Source organism: Rutidosis leptorrhynchoides, chromosome 4 (genome assembly GCF_046630445.1).
Source record: "Rutidosis leptorrhynchoides isolate AG116_Rl617_1_P2 chromosome 4, CSIRO_AGI_Rlap_v1, whole genome shotgun sequence".
Classification (NCBI taxonomy): domain Eukaryota; kingdom Viridiplantae; phylum Streptophyta; class Magnoliopsida; order Asterales; family Asteraceae; genus Rutidosis; species Rutidosis leptorrhynchoides.
The window spans coordinates 569,992,990-570,018,265 of NC_092336.1; the positions used below are offsets into that span (position 1 = coordinate 569,992,990).

At 33.8% G+C, this 25,276-nt stretch overlaps 2 protein-coding genes across 2 annotated transcripts; both read left to right on the forward strand.

Annotated features, from left to right (window-relative positions):
* The first annotated feature begins 14,031 nt into the window (after positions 1 to 14,031).
* Positions 14,032 to 16,158, forward strand: LOC139845399 (transcription factor HHO6-like). The gene is made up of 5 exons (XM_071835658.1): positions 14,032 to 14,478; positions 14,686 to 14,951; positions 15,038 to 15,398; positions 15,577 to 15,653; positions 15,782 to 16,158. The coding sequence occupies exons 1-5, from the start codon at positions 14,259 to 14,261 to the stop codon at positions 16,067 to 16,069; spliced, it is 1,212 nt and encodes a 403-aa protein (XP_071691759.1). The 5' UTR covers positions 14,032 to 14,258; the 3' UTR covers positions 16,070 to 16,158.
* A 3,100-nt stretch (positions 16,159 to 19,258) lies between these two features.
* Positions 19,259 to 21,442, forward strand: LOC139845400 (la-related protein 6C-like). Its single transcript, XM_071835659.1, has 10 exons — positions 19,259 to 19,622; positions 19,737 to 19,818; positions 19,902 to 19,996; positions 20,078 to 20,149; positions 20,233 to 20,312; positions 20,394 to 20,472; positions 20,559 to 20,606; positions 20,688 to 20,756; positions 20,847 to 20,975; positions 21,107 to 21,442. The coding sequence occupies exons 1-10, from the start codon at positions 19,269 to 19,271 to the stop codon at positions 21,317 to 21,319; spliced, it is 1,221 nt and encodes a 406-aa protein (XP_071691760.1). The 5' UTR covers positions 19,259 to 19,268; the 3' UTR covers positions 21,320 to 21,442.
* The last annotated feature ends 3,834 nt before the right edge of the window (positions 21,443 to 25,276 follow it).

Genomic DNA, 25,276 nt, shown 5'->3' on the forward strand with positions numbered 1-25,276 from the left:
CCTCATACGGACTCTAACCTCTCCTAGGCACGGTCTCGAGTCCCCAGTCTCCCTAGGCCCGACTGGTGCCATTCACACAGTGTACACATAATTCACATACAACATCAGGCATACTATATTATTCTAACATGACAATTTCTACACTATGCATGGTAAAAGAGTCAACCACAGTAGCATGATATGCTACTTAAACTCTATCCGGAGATAGACCCACTCACCAATTACCAGCAACTGCTCAGTTATTATTTCTGAGCTTCCTCCTTGTCCTTATAACAACTAGCCCGGGTTTCAGTCTGTTACATCATCCAACCTCAAGAAATCTTTGTTTCTTACAGTAGGTTATCATTCTAATACAAGGTAATAATCATATTCAAACTTTGGTTCAATTTCTATAACTATAACAATCTTATTTCAAGTGATGATCTTACTTGAACTTGTTTTCGTGTCATGATTCTGCTTCAAGAACTTCGAGCCATCCAAGAATCCGTTGAAGCTAGATCCATTTTTCTCTTTTCCAGTAGGTTTATCCAAGGAACTTAAGGTAGTAATGATGTTCATAACATCATTCGATTCATACATATAAATCTATCTTATTCGAAGGTTTAAACTTGTAATCACTAGAACAAAGTTTAGTTAATTCTAAACTTGTTCGCAAACAAAAGTTAATCCTTCTAACTTGACTTTTAAAATCAACTAAACACATGTTCTATATCTATATGATATGCTAACTTAATGATTTAAAACCTGGAAACACGAAAAACACCATAAAACCGGATTTACGCCGTCGTAGTAACACCGCGGGCTGTTTTGGGTTAGTTAATTAAAAACTATGATAAACTTTGATTTAAAAGTTGTTATTCTGAGAAAATGATTTTTATTATGAACATGAAACTATATCCAAAAATTATGGTTAAACTCAAAGTGGAAGTATGTTTTCTAAAATGGTCATCTAGACGTCGTTCTTTCGACTGAAATGACTACCTTTACAAAAATGACTTGTAACTTATTTTTCCGACTATAAACCTATACTTTTTTTGTTTAGATTCATAAAATAGAGTTCAATATGAAACCATAGCAATTTGATTCACTCAAAACGGATTTAAAATGAAGAAGTTATGGGTAAAACAAGATTGGATAATTTTTCTCATTTTAGCTTAGCTACGTGAAAATTGGTAACAAATCTATTCCAACCATAACTTAATCAACTTGTATTGTATATTATGTAATCTTGAGATACCATAGACACGTATACAATGTTTCAACCTATCATGTCGACACATCTATATATATTTCGGAACAACCATAGACACTCTATATGTGAATGTTGGAGTTAGCTATACAGGGTTGAGGTTGATTCCAAAATATATATAGTTTGAGTTGTGATCAATACTGAGATACGTATACACTGGGTCGTGGATTGATTCAAGATAATATTTATCGATTTATTTCTGTACATCTAACTGTGGACAACTAGTTGTAGGTTACTAACGAGGACAGCTGACTTAATAAACTTAAAACATCAAAATATATTAAAAGTGTTGTAAATATATTTTGAACATACTTTGATATATATGTATATATTGTTATAGGTTCGTGAATCAACCAGTGGCCAAATCTTACTTCCCGACGAAGTAAAAATCTGTGAAAGTGAGTTATAGTCCCACTTTTAAAATCTAATATTTTTGGGATGAGAATACATGCAGGTTTTATAAATGATTTACAAAATAGACACAAGTACGTGAAACTACATTCTATGGTTGAATTATCGAAATCGAATATGCCCCTTTTTATTAAGTCTGGTAATCTAAGAATTAGGGAACAGACACCCTAATTGACGTGAATCCTAAAGATAGATCTATTGGGCTTAACAAACCCCATTCAAAGTACCGGATGCTTTAGTACTTCGAAATTTATATCATATCCGAAGGGTGTCCCGGAATGATGGGGATATTCTTATATATGCATCTTGTTAATGTCGGTTACCAGGTGTTCACCATATGAATGATTTTTATCTCTATGTATGGGATGTGTATTGAAATATGAAATCTTGTGGTCTATTATTATGATTTGATATATATAGGTTAAACCTATAACTCACCAACATTTTTGTTGACGTTTTAAGCATGTTTATTCTCAGGTGATTATTAAGAGCTTCCGCTGTCGCATACTTAAATAAGGACTAGATTTAGAGTCCATGCTTGTATGATATTGTGTAAAAACTGCATTCAAGAAACTTATTTTGTTGTAACATATTTGTATTGTAAACCATTATGTAATGGTTGTGTGTAAACAGGATATTTTAGATTATCATTATTTGATAATCTACGTAAACCTTTTTAAACCTTTATTGATGAAATAAAGGTTATGGTTTGTTTTAAAATGAATGCAGTCTTTGAAAAACGTCTCATATAGAGGTCAAAACCTCGCAACGAAATCAATTAATATGGAACGTTTTTAATCAATAAGAACGGGACATTTCAGTTGGTATCCGAGCGTTGGTCTTAGAGAACCAGAATTTTGCATTAGTGTGTCTTATCTAGTTTGTTAGGATGCATTAGTGAGTCTGGACTTCGACCGTGTTTACTTGAAAAATGATTGCTTAACAAATTTTGTTGGAAACTATATATTTTTAACATGTGAATATTATGTGATATATTAATCTCTTAACGCGTTTGATATTATGTGATAGATGTCTACCTCTAGAACAAGTCCCATTGACTCACCTAATAATAATGAAGAGTCAAATGTAAATTGGAATGATTCGTGGACTGATTCACAAGTTCCCGAAGAGGAACCGGAAGAAGAGTCGGAACCGGAAGAAGAATCGGAACCGGAAGAAGAATCGAAACCGGATGAAGAAATAGAACCGGTGGGGGAAATAATAAAACGGTTAAGTAAAAGAAAATCCTCAACCAACCGACCAAGGTTAATTATGGTCAATGGTGTTTCCGCCAAGGAAGCAAAATATTGGGAGGATTACCAATTCTCCGATGAATCGGATTCCGACGAGAATTCCGATGATGTTATAGAAATTACCCCAACTGAATTTAAAAAGGCAAAAGAAAATAATAAGGGAAAGGGCATAAATATAGAGAAATCTAATTCCAACCCCGATGAACTTTATATGTATCGTCAACCCCCGAAGTCCTTAAGTTGTAACAATGACCCGGGAACCTCTAAACCACCAGGTTTTTCTAAACCAATGTGGATAACGACGGCTAGTATTAGGGGAACATCATATATCCCTAGAAACTTGGCAAAACGAACCAAAACCGAAGAAGAAGAAACAAGCGAGTCGGAATAAGATAGTTGTATTCGTGTGGTGTAATATAAGTAATATAGTGTGCTTATGCTTTATGATATATGTAAAAATTGCTTGTATTAATAAGTATTTTTTTTATGAATCTAACTCTTGTCTATTTTACAGTATAAAAACACAAAATGGATAGACAACCCAATATTTTAAGAGACCTACCCGGAGACATGATTGATGAAATCTTGTCTATAGTCGGTATGAATTCTTCGGCACAACTATTTAAGGCGAGATCAGTTTGTAAGACATTCGAAGAACGTTCCGAGAATGCCTTGGTTTATAAAAGGCTTTCGTTCGAAAGATGGGGGATATCACATTGGGAAATCCATAAGTTACGATGTGTTTACTTTGACGCATATATTGCGGGGAACCCAAATGCTATTTTACGCAATGGGTTAAGAAATTATTTTGATTCAATATATCCGAATATTGAACTTCGTGATTTAGAAAAAGCGGCTAACATGCAACATAAAGAAGCATGTTATGCTTACGGATTAGTAATGTTCGCTTCTCACCAAAGTGAGAACAAGAACATCGGCCTACAACTATTAAACAAAACGTTCCCACAAGTGACGGAGTCGGTAATTGGGGTAAGAAATGAGGTTTTTAGATTGTTACGGGACTGTTGGACATTACGTAACCCTCGTCCCTTTGACGACGTTACAACACGCTGTCTTATCAACGGCCATAACGGTTATGTTCCACAAGACTAAGGATGGGAAGTAATCCTAGTAAAACCAGAATGCATGACTTGTTTCTGGACGTATGAATTACGTGTCTTTATTGCCTTTGCTGAACGACTTGTGTACTAGCTAGAATTATCTTCACAACCATCTTGTATCAAATTTATTGTGTGCTATATTTCATGCTATATGTAAAATAAGCGGTATTGTAAGTTTGTAAAATATTGTGTAAAAGTTTGAACGCGAAATATCATTATAATCAGTTTTTCATATAGAATTGTAGTAGTTGAATTGTATATTAGCTACTAAGTATGAACTTAACGGGAAGGTACTACCCGAATTTAAACTTATAAAACGATAATATGAAGAAAAAGCTTTTATAAATGAGTTCATATTATGCTATGAAATACTATTAACTACTCTTAATATTCTGTATGATTAACTTGTTCCATTTGACTATTTTGAAGGAAATGGCGCCGACTACTCGACACACCGTGAATATGAATGAAGAGGAATTCCGTACTTTTCTAGCTTCAAACATAGCCGCAGTACAGGCTGCGCTACATACCAACAATAACCTTGGATCTAGCAGTACAGAAAATCGTGTAGGATGCACCTACAAAGAATTCACTGCCTGCAAACCTTTGGAATTTGATGGAACCGAAGGACCGATCGGATTGAAACGGTGGACCGAGAAGGTCGAATCGGTGTTTGCCATAAGTAAGTGTACTGAAGAGGACAAAGTAAAGTACGCTACGCATACCTTCACAGGTTCTGCGTTAACATGGTGGAATACCTATCTAGAGCAAGTGGGACAAAACAATGCGTACGCACTACCGTGGTCAGCATTCAAGCACTTGATGAACGAGAAGTACCGTCCCAGAACCGAGGTCAATAAGCTCAAGACAGAACTTAGAGGGTTACGAACCCAAGGATTTGATATTACCACGTACGAAAGACGTTTCACAGAATTGTGCCTATTGTGTCCGGTAGCATTCGAATACGAGGAAGAGAAGATCGACGCGTTTGTGAAAGGATTACCGGAAAGAATCCAAGAAGATATAAGTTCACACGAGCCCGCCTCCATACAACAGGCATGTAGAATGGCTCACAAACTAGTGAACCAGATTGAAGAAAGGATTAAAGAACAGACCGCTGAAGAGGCCAATGTGAAGCAAGTCAAAAGAAAGTGGGAGGAAAATGGTGATAAGAATCACCAATACAACAACAACAGCAATTACAACAATAATCGCAAAAATTATCCCAACAATCGCAACATCAATCGCAACTACAACAAACGACCCAACAACAACAACAATAATAACAACAGCAACTACAACAATCATCCCAATAATAATAATAACCGCAACAATAACAACAATCAGAAGCAGCTATGCCAAAGGTGTGAAAAGTATCACTCGGGGTTCTGCACCAAATTTTGCAACAAGTGTAAAAGAAATGGTCATAGCGCGGCGAAGTGTGAGGTCTACGGACCAGGGGTTAATAGAACGAAAGGAACAAATGGTGTCGGAACGAGTGATGGCGGAGCAAGTAGTGTCGGAGCAAGTTATGCCAATGTAGTTTGTTATAAATGTGGAAAACCGGGCCACATTATTAGAAATTTCCCGAACCAGGAGAACACTAATGGACAAGGCCGCGGAAGAGTTTTCAATATTAATGCGGCAGAGGCACAGGAAGACCCGGAGCTTGTTACGGGTACGTTTCTTATTGACCATAAACCTGCTTACGTTTTATTTGATTCGGGTGCGGATAGAAGCTATATGTGTAGAGATTTTTGTGCTAAATTAAGTTGTCCATTGACGCCTTTGGATAGTAAATTTTTACTCGAATTAGCAAATGGTAAATTAATTTCAGCAGATAATATATGTCGGAATCGAGAAATTAAACTGGTTAGCGAAACATTTAAGATTGATTTGATACCAGTAGAGTTAGGGAGTTTTGATGTGATAATCGGTATGGACTGGTTGAAAGAAGTGAAAGCAGAGATCGTTTGTTACAAAAATGCAATTCGCATTATACGAGAAAAAGGAAAACCCTTAATGGTGTACGGAGAAAAGGGCAACACGAAGCTACATCTTATTAGTAATTTGAAGGCACAAAAACTAATAAGAAAAGGTTGCTATGCTGTTCTAGCACACGTCGAGAAAGTACAAACTGAAGAAAAGAGCATCAATGATGTTCCCATTACAAAAGAATTTCCCGATGTATTTCTGAAAGAATTACCGGGATTACCCCCACATCGATCCGTTGAATTTCAAATAGATCTTGTACCAGGAGCTGCACCAATAGCTCGTGCTCCTTACAGACTCGCACCCAGCGAGATGAAAGAACTGCAAAGCTAATTACAAGAACTTTTAGAGCGTGGTTTCATTCGACCAAGCACATCACCGTGGGGAGCTCCTGTTTTGTTTGTCAAGAAGAAAGATGGTACATTCAGGTTGTGTATCGACTACCGAGAGTTGAACAAACTTACCATCAAGAACCGCTACCCACTACCGAGAATCGACGACTTATTTGATCAACTACAAGGCTCGTCTGTTTATTCAAAGATTGACTTACGTTCCGGGTATCATCAAATGCGGGTGAAAGAAGATGATATTCCAAAGACTGCTTTCAGAACACGTTACGGTCATTACGAGTTTATGGTCATGCCGTTTGGTTTAACTAATGCACCAGCTGTGTTCATGGACCTTATGAACCGAGTGTGTGGACCATACCTTGACAAGTTTGTCATTGTTTTCATTGATGACATACTTATTTACTCAAAGAATGACCAAGAACACGGTGAACATTTGAGAAAGGTGTTAGAAGTATTGAGGAAGGAAGAATTGTACGCTAAGTTTTCAAAGTGTGCATTTTGGTTGGAAGAAGTTCAATTCCTCGGTCACATAGTGAACAAAGAAGGTATTAAGGTGGATCCGGCAAAGATAGAAACTGTTGAAAAGTGGGAAACCCCAAAAACTCCGAAACACATACGCCAGTTTTTAGGACTAGCCGGTTACTACAGAAGGTTCATCCAAGACTTTTCCAGAATAGCAAAACCCTTGGCTGCATTAACGCATAAAGGGAAGAAATTTGAATGGAATGATGAACAAGAGAAAGCGTTTCAGTTATTGAAGAAAAAGCTAACTACGGCACCTATATTGTCATTGCCTGAAGGGAATGATGATTTTGTGATTTATTGTGACGCATCAAAGCAAGGTCTCGGTTGTGTATTAATGCAACGAACGAAGGTGATTGCTTATGCGTCTAGACAATTGAAGATTCACGAACAAAATTGTACGACGCATGATTTAGAATTAGGCGCGGTTGTTTTTGCATTAAAGACTTGGAGGCACTACTTATATGGGGTCAAAAGTATTATATATACCGACCACAAAAGTCTTCAACACATATTTAATCAGAAACAACTGAATATGAGGCAGCGTAGGTGGATTGAATTGTTGAATGATTATGACTTTGAGATTCGTTACCACCCGGGGAAGGCAAATGTGGTAGCCGATGCCTTGAGCAGGAAGGACAGAGAACCCATTCGAGTAAAATCTATGAATATAATGATTCATAATAACCTTACTACTCAAATAAAGGAGGCGCAACAAGGAGTTTTAAAAGAGGGAAATTTAAAGGATGAAATACCCAAAGGATCGGAGAAGCATCTTAATATTCGGGAAGACGGAACCCGGTATAGGGCTGAAAGGATTTGGGTACCAAAATTTGGAGATATGAGAGAAATGGTACTTAGAGAAGCTCATAAAACCAGATACTCAATACATCCTGGAACGGGGAAGATGTACAAGGATCTCAAGAAACATTTTTGGTGGCCGGGTATGAAAGCCGATGTTGCTAAATACGTAGGAGAATGTTTGACGTGTTCTAAGGTCAAAGCTGAGCATCAGAAACCATCAGGTCTACTTCAACAACCCGAAATCTCAGAATGGAAATGGGAAAACATTACCATGGATTTCATCACTAAATTGCCAAGGACTGCAAGTGGTTTTGATACTATTTGGGTAATAGTTGATCGTCTCACCAAATCAGCACACTTCCTGCCAATAAGAGAAGATGACAAGATGGAGAAGTTAGCACGACTGTATTTGAAGGAAGTCGTCTCCAGACATGGAATACCAATCTCTATTATCTCTGATAGGGATGGCAGATTTATTTCAAGATTCTGGCAGACATTACAGCAAGCATTAGGAACTCGTCTAGACATGAGTACTGCCTATCATCCACAAACTGATGGGCAGAGCGAAAGGACGATACAAACGCTTGAAGACATGCTACGAGCATGTGTTATTGATTTCGGAAACAGTTGGGATCGACATCTACCGTTAGCAGAATTTTCCTACAACAACAGCTACCATTCAAGCATTGAGATGGCGCCGTTTGAAGCACTTTATGGTAGAAAGTGCAGGTCTCCGATTTGTTGGAGTGAAGTGGGGGATAGACAGATTACGGGTCCGGAGATTATACAAGAAACTACCGAGAAGATCATCCAAATTCAACAACGATTGAAAACCGCCCAAAGTCGACAAAAGAGCTACGCTGACATTAAAAGAAAAAATATAGAATTTGAAATTGGAGAGATGGTCATGCTTAAAGTTGCACCTTGGAAATGCTTTGTTCGATTTGGTAAACGAGGGAAATTAAATCCAAGGTATATTGGACCATTCAAGATTATTGATCGTGTCGGACTAGTAGCTTACCGACTTGAGTTACCTCAACAACTCGCGGCTGTACATAACACTTTCCATGTCTCGAATTTGAAGAAATGTTTTGCTAAAGAAGATCTCACTATTCCGTTATATGAAATCCAAATCAACGAAAAACTTCAATTCATCGAAGAACCCGTCGAAATAATGGATCGTGAGGTTAAAAGACTTAAGCAAAACAAGATACCAATTGTTAAGGTTCGATGGAATGCTCGTAGAGGACCCGAGTTCACCTGGGAGTGTGAAGATCAGATGAAGAAGAAATACCCGCATCTATTTCCAGAAGATTCGTCAACACCTTCAACAGCTTAAAATTTCGGGACGAAATTTATTTAACGGGTAGGTACTGTAGTGACCCGAACTTTTCCATGTTTATATATATTAATTGAGATTGATATTTACATGATTAAATGTTTCCAACATGTTAAGCAATCAAACTTGTTAAGACTTGATTAATTGAAATATGTTTCATATAGACAATTGACCACCCAAGTTGACCGGTGATTCACGAACGTTAAAACTTGTAAAAACTATATGATGACATATATATGGATATATATATATTTAACATGATACTATGATAAGTAAACATATCATTAAGTATATTAACAATGAACTACATATGTAAAAACAAGACTACTAACTTAATGATTTTTAAACGAGACATATATGTAACGATTATCGTTGTAAAGACATTTAATGGATATATATCATATTAAGAGATATTCATACATGATAATATCATGATAATATAATAATTTAAAATCTCATTTGATATTATAAACATTGGGTTAACAACATTTAACAAGATCGTTAACCTAAAGGTTTCAAAACAACACTTACATGTAACGACTAACGATGACTTAACGACTCAGTTAAAATGTATATACATGTAGTGTTTTAATATGTATTTATATACTTTTGAAAGACTTCAATACACTTATCAAAATACTTCTACTTAACAAAAATGCTTACAATTACATCCTCGTTCAGTTTCATCAACAATTCTACTCGTATGCACCCGTATTCATACTCGTACAATACACAGCTTTTAGATGTATGTACTATTGGTATATACACTCCAATGATAAGCTCTTAGCAGCCCATGTGAGTCACCTAACACATGTGGGAACCATCATTTGGCAACTAGCATGAAATATCTCATAAAATTACAAAAATATGAGTAATCATTCATGACTTATTTACATGAAAACAAAATTACATATCCTTTATATCTAATCCATACACCAACGACCAAAAACACCTACAAACACTTTCATTCTTCAATTTTATTCATCTAATTGATCTCTCTCAAGTTCTATCTTCAAGTTCTAAGTGTTCTTCATATATTCTACAAGTTCTAGTTACATAAAATCAAGAATACTTTCAAGTTTGCTAGCTCACTTCCAATCTTGTAAGGTGATCATCCAACCTCAAGAAATCTTTGTTTCTTACAGTAGGTTATCATTCTAATACAAGGTAATAATCATATTCAAACTTTGGTTCAATTTCTATAACTATAACAATCTTATTTCAAGTGATGATCTTACTTGAACTTGTTTTCGTGTCATGATTCTGCTTCAAGAACTTCGAGCCATCCAAGGATCCGTTGAAGCTAGATCTATTTTTCTCTTTTCCAGTAGGTTTATCCAAGGAACTTAAGGTAGTAATGATGTTCATAACATCATTCGATTCATACATATAAAGCTATCTTATTCGAAGGTTTAAACTTGTAATCACTAGAATAAAGTTTAGTTAATTCTAAACTTGTTCGCAAACAAAAGTTAATCCTTCTAACTTGACTTTTAAAATCAACTAAACACATGTTCTATATCTATATGATATGCTAACTTAATGATTTAAAACCTGGAAACACGAAAAACACCGTAAAACCGGATTTACGCCGTCGTAGTAACACCGCGGGCTGTTTTGGGTTAGTTAATTAAAAACTATGATAAACTTTGATTTAAAAGTTGTTATTCTGAGAAAATGATTTTTATTATGAACATGAAACTATATCCAAAAATTATGGTTAAACTCAAAGTGGAAGTATGTTTTCTAAAATGGTCATCTAGACGTCGTTCTTTCGACTGAAATGACTACCTTTACAAAAACGACTTGTAACTTATTTTTCCGACTATAAACCTATACTTTTTTTGTTTAGATTCATAAAATAGAGTTCAATATGAAATCATAGCAATTTGATTCACTCAAAACGGATTTAAAATGAAGAAGTTATGGGTAAAACAAGATTGGATAATTTTTCTCATTTTAGCTACGTGAAAATTGGTAACAAATCTATTCCAACCATAACTTAATCAACTTGTATTGTATATTATGTAATCTTGAGATACCATAGACACGTATACAATGTTTCGACCTATCATGTCGACACATCTATATATATTTCGGAACAACCATAGACACTCTATATGTGAATGTTGGAGTTAGCTATACAGGGTTGAGGTTGATTCCAAAATATATATAGTTTGAGTTGTGATCAATACTGAGATACGTATACACTGGGTCGTGGATTGATTCAAGATAATATTTATCGATTTATTTCTGTACATCTAACTGTGGACAACTAGTTGTAGGTTACTAACGAGGACAGCTGACTTAATAAACTTAAAACATCAAAATATATTAAAAGTGTTGTAAATATATTTTGAACATACTTTGATATATATGTATATATTGTTATAGGTTCGTGAATCAACCAGTGGCCAAATCTTACTTCCCGACGAAGTAAAAATCTGTGAAAGTGAGTTATAGTCCCACTTTTAAAATCTAATATTTTTGGGATGAGAATACATGCAGGTTTTATAAATGATTTACAAAATAGACACAAGTACGTGAAACTACATTCTATGGTTGAATTATCGAAATCGAATATGCCCCTTTTTATTAAGTCTGGTAATCTAAGAATTAGGGAACAGACACCCTAATTGACGCGAATCCTAAAGATAGATCTATTGGGCTTAACAAACCCCATCCAAAGTACCGGATGCTTTAGTACTTCGAAATTTATATCATATCCGAAGGGTGTCCCGGAATGATGGGGATATTCTTATATATGCATCTTGTTAATGTCGGTTACCAGGTGTTCACCAAATGAATGATTTTTATCTCTATGTATGGGATGTGTATTGAAATATGAAATCTTGTGGTCTATTATTATGATTTGATATATATAGGTTAAACCTATAACTCACCAACATTTTTGTTGACGTTTTAAGCATGTTTATTCTCAGGTGATTATTAAGAGCTTCCGCTGTCGCATACTTAAATAAGGACGAGATTTGGAGTCCATGCTTGTATGATATTGTGTAAAAACTGCATTCAAGAAACTTATTTTGTTGTAACATATTTGTATTGTAAACCATTATGTAATGATTGTGTGTAAACAGGATATTTTAGATTATCATTATTTGATAATCTACGTAAAGCTTTTTAAACCTTTATTGATGAAATAAAGGTTATGGTTTGTTTTAAAATGAATGCAGTCTTTGAAAAACGTCTCATATAGAGGTCAAAACCTCGCAACGAAATCAATTAATATGGAACGTTTTTAATCAATAAGAACGGGACATTTCACCATACCCGTCGGGTCCATTTACCTACTAACCGTAGGGTTATCGGGTTTCCCACGGTAAACATGGATCTTCATTTACTTACTTTTCTTGCGAGTATTGAATATCCGGTTGTTCGTCAATCTCATTCATCATTCATCCATTTCAATTTGTGTTTCAATAATGATATTATTAATATGAGTACTAAATCTAAATGACGATATATAAGTATTAAACAATAGTACAATACTACATTTTAGCTTATAGTATTATTATTATTTTTATTCGATACTAATAAAATTGAAATCTCATTCGAGTCGGGTATGCGGGTTTGTATTTAATTCATCCCCGTACTCGAGCATGCATAAAATAAAATAAAATAAAATCATCCTCATACCGGTCTAAAATCCGAATATCTGGATCCCAACCCGGCCCAAAAGCGTTGGGCTTACCCATCAAGTACAGGTCTTTTTGCCATCGCTTCAAATTGCAAGTACCATCTATCCGCTACTAGTTAATTCGGCCAAACATACTCGATATGTCTATTTTTAAATGAAAGAGATTTAACTATATCATTAACGATTTGAAACAACTAAAAAAGAACTCTAGATGTTTATAATGGAACAAAAGAGTATTTAATATATAGACAATTTCAACTTTAAGTAAATTTAGATGTTTGATTACCTTTCGATTACTTTTTAATTGAATGTTTCAAGTTTCAGCACTCAATGATGAATAATTCAGTATTCAGTGTGTTTATTATGACTTTCGAATGACAAATAATCTTAATTGTTCAACATATTGTGGAGAACCATTCAGAGAAGTAAAACTATTTTATTTATTCATTCAACATCTCCATTTCATTTAATACACTCTTTAAATTATATACAAAACATTTGTAAAACAATTATACGTATTTCGTTATTTGTTAGTTAACAAGTTCAATAAATCGATTTTACATCATTCATAAAACGTGTATATTGGGATAGACATGCAAAATCACAAACCATGTGTTGATAAGCAACCCACGATTCTATACCCGATAGTACAACTGGTTATACCCCGTTCACAAACCATACTAAGTGTCAGATCCGAGTTTAACCCCCTTCAAACTCAAAATGACACGGACCGAAGTCCCTCAACATTTTGAGCCTCCGAGGACTTGAATATGCGCCCTTTTTTTTTTCTTTTCTAAATTGAGCTTCCACTTAGTAGCGTCCAATAGCATTTACAGGCACGAGTACCATTGAGCCAATGGCTCAATGGTTACAGGGTTCATAAAGTTAATTCACAATAATTAATAAATAAGTTATTATGATTCAGAACTAAGTTAAATTGAAACTTTTAAAGTATTATTTATTAAATCATTGTGCGATTAATTAATTTTTTTTATTGAAACAGACTCTAAATGATTCGTACAAACAAATAGAAAAGGTGTAAATAATTTCATAGTGAGTTTAGAAAATAAACACGTACAGTAATTTTTACATGACTTACTTCAACTCTAAACACTATACTTATTTATTTAATTAACAAAATATATACTGTAATATAATATAATACTGGTGTTCGGAAGAAAACTGGATTAATGAAGGGTAATTTTGGTATTTTATTCCATAAATAAAAAAAATAAATTAAAATTATTTGATTTTTTGTGAATCAGCCACTCAAAATATTACAGTAATACTCCTCCTATATGCGACGAACCGAGTGTGATGCACCTCTTATCAGAATCTTATGCGCTTTCCACTTTCTCTTTCTAGATTCCCAAAATTTCATTTTTCTTACAAATTCTATCTGCATATGCATCTTGATCATCATCATCATCATCATATATATAATCACATGTATGTATATGTATATGTATATATAAATATATCATCACTCCCTTCTCTTTCTCTCTGTATCCATTTTGATCGTCATAATCATCATCAAACAAAATAGAATAAACAAAAACATGGGGAGTTTGAATCTATCACCTGAGCTAACTTTGGATTTAAAACCAACTTTCATCCCTAAATCCATCACTCAATTCCTTGTAGAACTATCTAGAATCGGTAACATTTCTGACAAGCTTTTCAAACTCGATGATTTTGTTTGCCGATTAGAAACCGAAATGCGCAAAATTGATGCATTTAAACGTGAATTACCTCTTTGCGTGCTTCTCATGAATGATGGTTAGTTTTTATTCGTAATCATTCTGTTCAATTGGGTTCATAGATGAGTTGTTTTCAAGTTTTCGTGTTGTGATATATATGAATTTGATGATTTTGATTTGGATTTTAATGTCTGTTATAGAATGCGAGTGTTAAAATTTTGGAATAGTAATTATGCCCACCAACTGTTCGATGAAATTGCTAAGTGAAAGTTTTTTTTTTTTACAGCAATTATAGCTTTGAAAGAGGAATCAATGGTGTTAAAGAAATCATCATCTAGTGTTGAGCCAGTACTTGAAGAATTTTTACCAGTTAAAAAAAGTTATGATGAAGATACAGAAAGCAAAATGATCAGGAAAGAAAATGGTGTTGGAGATAAGAAAAATTGGCTGAGTTCTACACAGCTTTGGAACACCAATGACATCAAATCTGTTACAAACACAAACCGTATCGAAAATCGGAAGTCTGATTCGGTAAAGAGAGTAACTACTAAGGTAAAAAAAGGTGCATAATCATACTTTTTCATAATTGACTTACCAAATGTTTGTATGAATGACTAAATGTTTGATGTGTGTGACAGGAGCATGATGGAATTACAAATCCTGGGAGAGCTTTTATTCCATTTAAGGGATGTTGTGGGTTTACAATGGTGGGTACAACAAGAGAACAAGATAGGGATGAATTACCAGTTCCTGGGCTTTCGCTTGTTACGTCTGGAATCAAAAATTCGGTTAGGGGAAATGTTTTACTTGCCAAAACTAGTGATAATAGCAAGTTGGTTTCATGTTCTGCATCGAATGGTCAATTGAATATACAAAGCGTAACACCTCAGGGTCAGCCACCATCACAGCAACAAACATCCAGAAAACAAAGAAGATGTTGGTCTGCTGAGTTGCATAGACGGTTCGTCAATGCCCTGCAACAACTTGGTGGTTCTCAAGGTTAGTCCTTGAAACTTTAATCCTTTCTTGCAGTTATGAATTGTATATGGTTGTGTCAAGATTCAATTATGTTAAGGTTTAATTAAGATTTCATGATATCTGAAATAGCAAGTCAAAACTTATTATGATAATACTATGATTATTATTCTTAAGTATGCTTTGTTTGAATGTTTTGCAGCTGCAACGCCTAAGCAGATTAGAGAGCTTATGCAAGTTGAAGGCCTTACTAATGACGAAGTGAAAAGTCATCTTCAGGTGAGTTTTAATGCTTTAAGCACATAAAGCTCTCAACTTTTTCATTATATCTTAACTTACAATTATCCATATTAATGTTAATTTTATGAACACTAAACATATGTTAAAATTTTTCTTGTATAATGTAGAAATACAGGCTTCATACACGAAGACTTCCATCTTCTAACACATCATCTGCAAATCAATCTGGTGGTGTTTTGGGCGGGTTGTGGATGTCCTCACAAGATCACGAATACGTAGAATCATCAAAGCATGGTATTTCACAGTCGGGTTCTCCTGATGGCCCACTTTTAATTGGTACCATTGGTGGAACATCCACTACTGGTGGCGACAGTTTGGACGATGGAGATGATACTAAATCTGAGAACTACTGCTGGAAAGGTCATATGCACACATCGCCCAATGATGATGTATAACTCATGAGTTCTTGGTTAATAAAACAATTGGTAAATTGCAGAGGTTTAGGTTATATAGTTGAGAATATAAATATATTATAAAAAAATAACTTATACATAAAGAATGATGAAATTTTGCAGGATTAGTTGTTTTATTGGAGTTCTATATTAAACTTTTACAGACTTGAGTTGTTGCCAATTTTCTTGGATTCTTTGTCCAAGTAGCTTTCATGCAAGGCACATTTGTATTTGAGATGAGGAACATTATCATTGAAGGATACAAGTATTTTAAGAGTATTATTATTGGTATGAGCATCTTCAAGAAAGGTCTCAAGTGTTTTTGTTATTTGGATTTACTTTATTTAATAATTCCTTCCTAACTTCCTTTTGGATCATAAAAAGATTTATTTAATTTGGGTTGAAGTTTATTTACCTTGATAACTCAGGAGGAATATTAATTTGAATCCATAAATTAAGTTGAGATCAAAGGGACCAATGAGAGCGTGACGCGGCGCGAAATCACATGTGATTGAAAAAAATTTCAAAGAATTTTTTTTTTTTAGAAAAAAATTTTTTTTTTGAATTTTTTTCGAAATTTTTTTTTCTACAATCACATGTGATTGGATTTGACATACATAATCACATGTGATTGACATGCATAATCACATGTGATTGGATTTGACATGCATAATCACATGTGATTGACATGCAGAATCACATATTGATTGTAAAAAAAATTTTGCAAAAAAAAAAAGTTTCAAAAAAAAAAAATTGCAGAAATTTTTTTTTCCGTAAAAATAATTTTTTTTTTAATTTTTTTCCAATCACATGTGATTTTCGCGTAACATGTCGCGCTCTCATTGGTCCCTTAGATTTCAAGCAAATTAATGGATGCTAGTGATTACAAATCTGATAACTCAAAGGGTAATTTTATATTTTTTGATACAGTTTCAACCTTTAGAGTGAATTTTGTTTTTACATGACCTTGTGTATTCTTATCATTTCATACTAATATCATATTAGTATATGTATGTGTTTATAAAGATTCCTTGTGCCAAACACTAACAAATTAATATACAACCTGATTTATTGTCCTGTAATAAAATGCCATAATTTGCAAACCATCCAATTTTTTTGTACTTTTCCCAAGATGCCTTTTATCTGCCACTAAAATACTTATCATTAAGTTGGAATCTCAATCAATCAGCAGCATATATAGGACTGCCTTGATTGGAATGTAATATGGAGTTTTGGTTATACATACATATAAGATTTTTCTAACTAATACCCTAAGGGCATATATTAAAAGCATTTAGCAAAGTATATTTTTCATAAATTATATTAATCACAATTAATAATTACGTATAATGAGTTTAATAAATAAAGTTTATTTTATAATTGGTATGTTTTCAAATAGAAACCACATATCTGTATTAAAGTAAATATGTTCTTTTTACCATAATCTATGAGCTTGTTTGATAAAACATATTCATTAAAGGTTGAATGGTTCAAAATTTTGATGAATTAAATGTTATGCTAAAACCTAATTTTGAATGATAATGATTTGTTTGATAATTATTTCGAATAATTACTCAAAATGATATAAAGTTATCGTATTAAATATCATTAAGAGGCAAAAAAAACATCATATATCTTTAATATGTAATTATGTTATACTTTTTTTGTTTAATAATAGTAATAAATTATCATTATCATTTCTATAAAATATATGCAACATGAATTGTGTATGGTGACAAACTACTTGATAGGATAACAATAACACCAAAACGTATTTATTTTTGTCAAGTTCTTAGGGGATAACTATAACCTCAACATCAACTTAAATAGTCAACAACCAGAACTTTAATATAATATAGATTAATTAACTTATCATTTATTATAAGATAAGATAATATATAATAATTAATTACTTATTATATTTAGTCAAATTTAAAAATAAAGACAAACCTTATCTCTGTGTCCTAATCGCGGAATCTATGCCTTAATGTTTTTAGGAAAACACCGTTCAAAGATTTGCTGATTGCAAGAATCTTTGAAGTTGTGCAATTTAAGTAATTCAGCCCATAAGATAATATATATTTTCCATCAACGACTTTTTTATAAATATATGTGTTTGCATTAAACTACCAGGAGTCGTTCAGTGTTAAATCTCGGTGTTAAGCTTAACATTGAGATTTAACACTGAGGTCAAAACAGGAAAATCTTTCAGTGTTAAATCATTAATTAATTATGTTTTTAACACTTTTAATAATATTATTTGTTTGGTTGGTGATTTAACGGTGATTTAACACCGGAGGGGAGTCGTGTGCACCGATGTCCCCAGTGTTAAATCTCTTAACACAGCGTTAGATTGGTAACGGTGATGTATTTAACATCGATTTAAGGGTGATTTAACACCGGAGGGGAGTCGTGCGCACCAGTGTTTCCGGTGTTAAATCTCTTTAACGGTGACAATTTGTTTCGACTCTTAGAGCTCTTATATCAAATTCATCCATTGATTAAAAAAAAAAAAAAAAAAAAACCATGTTATTTAATTTACGTTGTAATTTTTTATTAATTTATAATACCATGTGAACAAACTTTATTATATTCCATATGGAAGTATCATACATCGAAAGCTTCGTTATGTTTTATTTTGAAAAATATAAGATTTTGTAACACATGGGTTTATCGAGGTTACTCAACCAATTCTAATATCGTTTCAGGAATTAACAATTAACAATAGTAACATCTAAATTAAAGTATTTAATTTATTTACTTTATAGATATAGAAGATTTAGTCTTGAATATGTGTAAGGTGAAGGGTAGTAACTAAAAAAGGGATGACGAATGTTTAATTAAACAATAATCTTCAAAGATTAGTTAAGATTATATTCATAAAACAGTAATTTATACAGTATACAAATTCTTTTCATGCAATAACAGAATTTGTCATCCGGCGCAAAATGTGCATCAACGGTCAAAAATTGCAGTTGAACAATTAGAGAAATATATGCCAAATTCTACGTTCCAACACAATTTCACATTTCACCTAAAAAGTTAATACAATTTTTGTTTTTCTATTCTAACAAGAAGAAGAACAAGAGAATAACAAACAATATTTCATAATTTAGATTAGTTTTTCACTTCTAAAAATACAAAAAAAAAAAAAATTCAAAAGTAGAAAACCAAAAAATATACGGTAGTAATCAAAACAATAATGGCGCAGACACGCCCAAAAGAAAAAATGAAAGAAGAATCCGACATGACAACGAAAAGGGAAGAAGAGAGAGCAATTTCGAGCCCGAAATCTTTTAAATTCAATGCTGAAGCACCCGAATTTGTGCCAAGTTCGCGTACACAATCTCCGGTTTCGGGTTATTTTTACCCGTATTTCAATTGTTTAGGAATGGGTGGGCATGATGGAAGTGGATCAGCTGATTGGATTTATGCTGGTGCTGGTGATCAAGATCAACAAATGCATATTTTTACGAGCCCGAATGTTTTGGTTACCAATTACTCCAAGAATGTCAATGTCCTAACTGAAAATCTTCAACAAAAAATCATCAAACAGGTCCCTTTTCATAAGTTTGTTTTAAGTCAGTTTGATCCATGTAACATTGTGAAATATTGTTGCTATAATATTCTTTTTGAATTATGAAATATGTATATCATATAGTTGTAACAGGTGGAATATCAATTCAGTGGCCTGAGCCTGCTTGCAAATGAGACCTTGGTGAAACACATAAACAACGATCCAGAAGGCTATGGTTAGATCACATTAGTCATATACAATTAACATTATTAATGTAAGATTATGTAATCCGGTTAGTTTTTTTTTATATTGTTACAGTTCCGATATCTGTCATTGCGTCAATGAAGAAAATAAAGTCATGCGTCAATAATAATCATTTGCTCGCCCAAGCTCTTCGTTCCTCTTCAAAGTTGGTTCGTTTTTTGACCCACTCATTTCCATGTATTGATTTTTTGGCTCCTCGGGCTAATTACACGTACTTCAATTAAGTTTAGATTGTAAGCAGCGATGGCAAAAAGGTTAGGCGTAAACATCCCTTTACAGAGAAAGATAAAGAAGAGTTACAGGTAAGTTGACGCGTGCAATACTTGAATGCTTTGTTAGAATTTTCACAACTTTAACCTGATTCGGGTTTCGTTTTTATGATTAGTCCCGTACGATTGTTGGTGAGAATCTTCCTGAAGATCATTCTCATCAAAATCTTGAGAAAATCTTTAGTGTTGTGGGAAGGTAAAGTTTCAAACTTTTCGATATTTTGTGGCAATTTAAATCTATTCGGACAGTAGTTGATACAAAATAAGTGTTAGCCAGTGTTAAAGCCATCCGAATATGTCATCCCGTGGAGCCCAATTCATCACAATCGAAAGGAGATTATGTTTTTAGTAACAAGGTATAAAATCAACTGTTTTGTCTTATGATTTAATATCATACTCATTTTGAATGTTGTGTTTAATGTGTCCTGGTTTTGTATTGAAGCTACATGCCTTAGTGGAGTATGAATCTACCAAAATGGCAGAGAAAGCAGTATGATTCCCTTCTTAATCTCTTAGAATCGAAGTTTTGCTTTCACATAATCTGTTTTTTAATAAGACAGATTGTTTACAGGTTGACAAATTAAACGATGAAGGAAACTGGAGAAAAGGATTCCGTGTTAGGTTGCTTATCCGACGTTCAGTATGTGATCCTGAATATTTATTTTAGATAGTTATGAGAACTACATTCCAATAAAGATTATTATCTAACTTGTGTAATTCTATAATCTAGCCAAAATCTGTTCTGAAGACCAAAAAAACAGACTTTGATGGGGTAATTGACGACGATGATGACTTTGACATGTCGGAAGAGTCTTCTCAACCTAACAGTGCAACTTCAGAACCAGCTGTTGACAATAACGTGAGTACACAACTTGAAGACTTATAGCGTTCACAAGTTTCACCCTGTTGTTTAATATGGGACAGACCGTTACAAAGCTTTTGACTCATCTATCAACATTATGAAACGTTAAGTTGCAATTTTTTTGGCAGAGTGAGGAAAGCTCAAAGAAAGGATGGGCACGAGGGCGTGGAAAATCAAAGTCACGGACCCCGACACATGGGACCCGCATACTACTCGCAACGTCTCCACATGCTGGTGAAGCATCACCAACAAAACAGAGCCCCAAAGGGCCAAGAATGCCAGACGGAACAAGGGGTTTTACAATGGGAAGAGGGAAGCCAATTCTAACTGGTATACCTTAAGGTTCAATGTTCAAATTTTGTCAATTTTCGATCCACCATACAACTAGAATGTAGTTTCCCCAATAACTATATACGCGTGTTCATTTTATGTTGTTTTTTTGTAATAATTGACATGGTAAAGTTTCTTTTTCTTTTTTTTTTCATTCTTTTACATTACAGTGAATAAATTGTTGTTGAGAATTTTTCATCTTACATCCATGGGGTCAGACTTTGTTGAGAATTTTTCATCTTACATCCATGGGGTCAGACTGAGGGGTTGTTTACTTTTTTCTGTATTAAGTCCCATTTTCATTTGTCTTTTATTGGAACGGGGTCTCATTCTCTGTCTCCTGGGATTCTGGGAAACAGACCAATTTTTAAATTAAATGACAGATTAAGTGAGAAAGAAACAACGACTGAGTTAAGTGTTGGTTATTAATGCCCAAGACACAACTTATGTTTACACTTCTAATAACATATGAACCTAAAGGGTCACACACATAGAATAAATACATACCAATAACATATTTAGATATGATCTAATATGATCAACCTTAATATATATGATATTATTATCTTGTAAGTAAACTTTGTTACTTGTAAATTATTTTGTTTATATGAAAATGTACACATATACATTTTGCTAGTAATGATGCTTGTTTGGTTATATATAAAAAGAAAAGAATCCACTAACTTGCTACTTGTCCATGTGATCAATGTAATCATATGGGAATATGATAGAGTGAAATAATAAACATAAAAGAAATACTTAGTGGTTTCTTTACATCCTTGATTTAAGATGCAAATGATGTTCACTTTTGGCTTTATGGTAGTATCTAGTTCGTATAAGATACCAACTTCTAATATTGTTCATTTAAGCAGAAGATAATCATGACTCATTTGATATTCTCATATAATCACAACTTAGTGGTGGTTTTAAATGAGAAAAAATCCTACTAGCAACAAAACAAGAAATAATACGTATAAGTTGGTGAAAGAAGTTTTATACAACTTGCTCTTAAGAAAGGGTTGGAGGACTAGCATCCATTTGGTGTTGTTTTAATTTGTTCAAGTGTGAATTACCGATAGAGGGAGGCTACTTTGGCTCCTACATTTTAAGCATTTATTTCTTCTCAGGTTCAAAGACTTCAAAGGTTGTAGTCTTTAAACCCCCTCTTTAGTATTTAGTTTTCTTAACAGCATGCAATCGGATCCTTGGTGTGGAGTTTTTGAAAGGTTTAAAGATTGTTGTACGCGCTTCTGCTGCTAAATAGATTTATGAAAATAATACAAACCCCAACAGTGGTATCAGAGCCGCTTTTGTATGTGTTAAGAAACCTGTGTTATATATAATAAGAACTTGTTCTTATTATTAGAAATGAACAACTTCTCTTCTAAAAAGGAAAAGTTGTAGATTTCTAAACTGCAACTTAGTTATTTTATTTGCTACAACCATTCCTTTTACATGCATGTATGGTTGTAGAAGTTGCTATATATATACTAGTTGATATATTAAGTTGCATGGTGCATAGAATGCCTTTAGGTCATTTTGTGATGTTTGGTTGTGTTGAAAATCGATTGGGTTGTAATTATTCTTTCATTTATAATGGTTTGTAATAATTTTATTTTTCATGTTTTGTTTATTTTTGAGATGTAAAAATATTAGTGTAGACTTGTATATTTTATCTATAAAAATGTAAGAAGACATGAAGAAAATTCAAGACGGAATTCTAAGCAATTTTGGAGCCATTTGCAACACCAAATGTTGACTAGGCAAGTGGGAGCTTCAAGACATCACAATGGAGCATGGATATTTGTCATGTCCTTAGATTGACCCGGTCTCTTCGTTTGGCTTACGAAAACCGATTAGGAAAAGGCTTGACTATGCACATATTAATTGTTGTGTTTATGTTTGTATGTCGCATGTTTGAATATAGGATATTTCCATGCTAGAAAATATTTTTTTTAACAAATTAAACACAAATAAGAGTTTGGTAAATTTATATATAATTTTGAAAATGGCTTTTCATAAAAATATAAAATGAGTTTTAATAAAAAAGAGTTTTTAACATACAGCTCAAAATTGACATTAAAATTATGAATTTTAATAAATTATGAATTTAATAAATTTAAACCAAACTCTTGTATAAAGTTTTAAATAAAATGAGTTTTATTAGAAATTAAAATTGGTCTTAAGTTAGCGCGCTCAATATATACATATTAATATAGGATATTAGTTTAAAATTGGACAAGCCGTGAGTGACTAAAATAGAGATTCTATAAACTCAAGACCAACATATAAAATATGATTTTATCTAAAGTATACGTATAATATATTGTTGAATGCATGCAACAATTATTATACGAAATGTTTTGTCAAATTGAAATAATACAAAACACAAAATCCCTTTTAAAATGTAAGTTTATGCCATCCTTTTTAAGACACTCGCTTGTCATTTGTACGTCGTTGTGGAGAGAGCATCAGCCAACCACCACGGTCGTCCTGTGATTACCGAGATGGTGTTTCGCGATTCCCATGACAGTCTTGGGCTGAACATCATAGTTTTTAAATAGGACAACTTAATTGGTGCTTCTTGTGGAGAGAGCATCAGCCAAACGCAAGAGGCCCAAGGCATAGATGGGATTAAACATACCAGTTGACAATTGTTGTTAAGGATCCCATTAAGATATAGAAATTGTATTAGACTAGCAATTGGTAATTGCTACCTACCTTGTTGATTTAAACTTAGTGGAGAGAGCATCAGCCAACCACTCAAGGTTAAATGTAACTTGGATTCTAGCCTTTAACAAATTAATTTTTCATAAGAAAGTTAGGGTAATTAATTATTAAAGGATCAAATATTAAAAAACTAAAAGAACTTTGTTAATTTTGTAGATGTCACCCAATGCAACTACATCCGTTCACCACCTTTCTCTAAGATCTGTCTTAGAGAAGGAAAAATTCAATGATACGAACTTCTTAAACTGGTATCGTAATTTGAGAATTGTTCTCAAAGTCGAAAAGAAGTCGTATATACTTGATGGACCCGTTCCCGAGGAACCCCCTGCTAATGCCACAAAGAGCATCCGACATGCTTGGACTAAGCACACGGATGACTCTACAGAGGTAGCATGCCTCATGTTAGCCACCATGATTCCAGACTTGCAAAAGGACCTGGAACATCATGATGCCTTTGAGATGCTTAAGCAGCTAAAGGAAATGTTCCAACAACAAGCTAGGAAATAACGCTTTGAAACTGTCAGAGCGTTACATGCATGCAAGATGGCAGAGGGGACATCTGTAAGCTCTCATGTTCTGAAAATGAAGAGCTACATAGATCAGCTTGAGAGGCTTGGATCTTCCATTGGTCCTGAGTTGGCAATAGACTTGATCCTCAACTCACTACCAAAGTCATATGATCAGTTCGTCTTGAACTACAATATGAACAATTGGGAGAAATCTATCTCGGAATTGCATTTAATGCTTAAGACTGCCGAGAAGAATATTTCATCCAAAACCTCTGAAGTCCTCATGATTCGGGAAGGAAAAATCAAGAAGCCACAAGCCAAAGGCAAAGGTAAAGGCAAACCTAAGAGTCAAGGCAACTACAAAGGTAAAAAGTTTGTCCCAAAGGATTCTGTCAAGAAGAAAGAAAAACCTGCCAAAGATGTCACTTGTTTCCATTGTGGAGAAATTGGTCATCGGAAGCGAAACTACCCGAATTACCTTGCAGAGCTGAAAAAGACAAAGGCTAGCAATGCTAGCACCTCAGGTATCTATATGATAGAACTATTTGCTTTCTCTAGTAATTCATGGGTATTTGATACTGGTTGTGGAACTCACATTTGTAATAATGTGCAGGGACTAAGAAAGATTAAGCAGCTAAAACCAGGTGATTTGGTATTGCATGTTGGCAACGGAGCACATGTTGTGGTCGTAGCAATAGGCATTTATGAACTTTTATTACCAAATGGCTT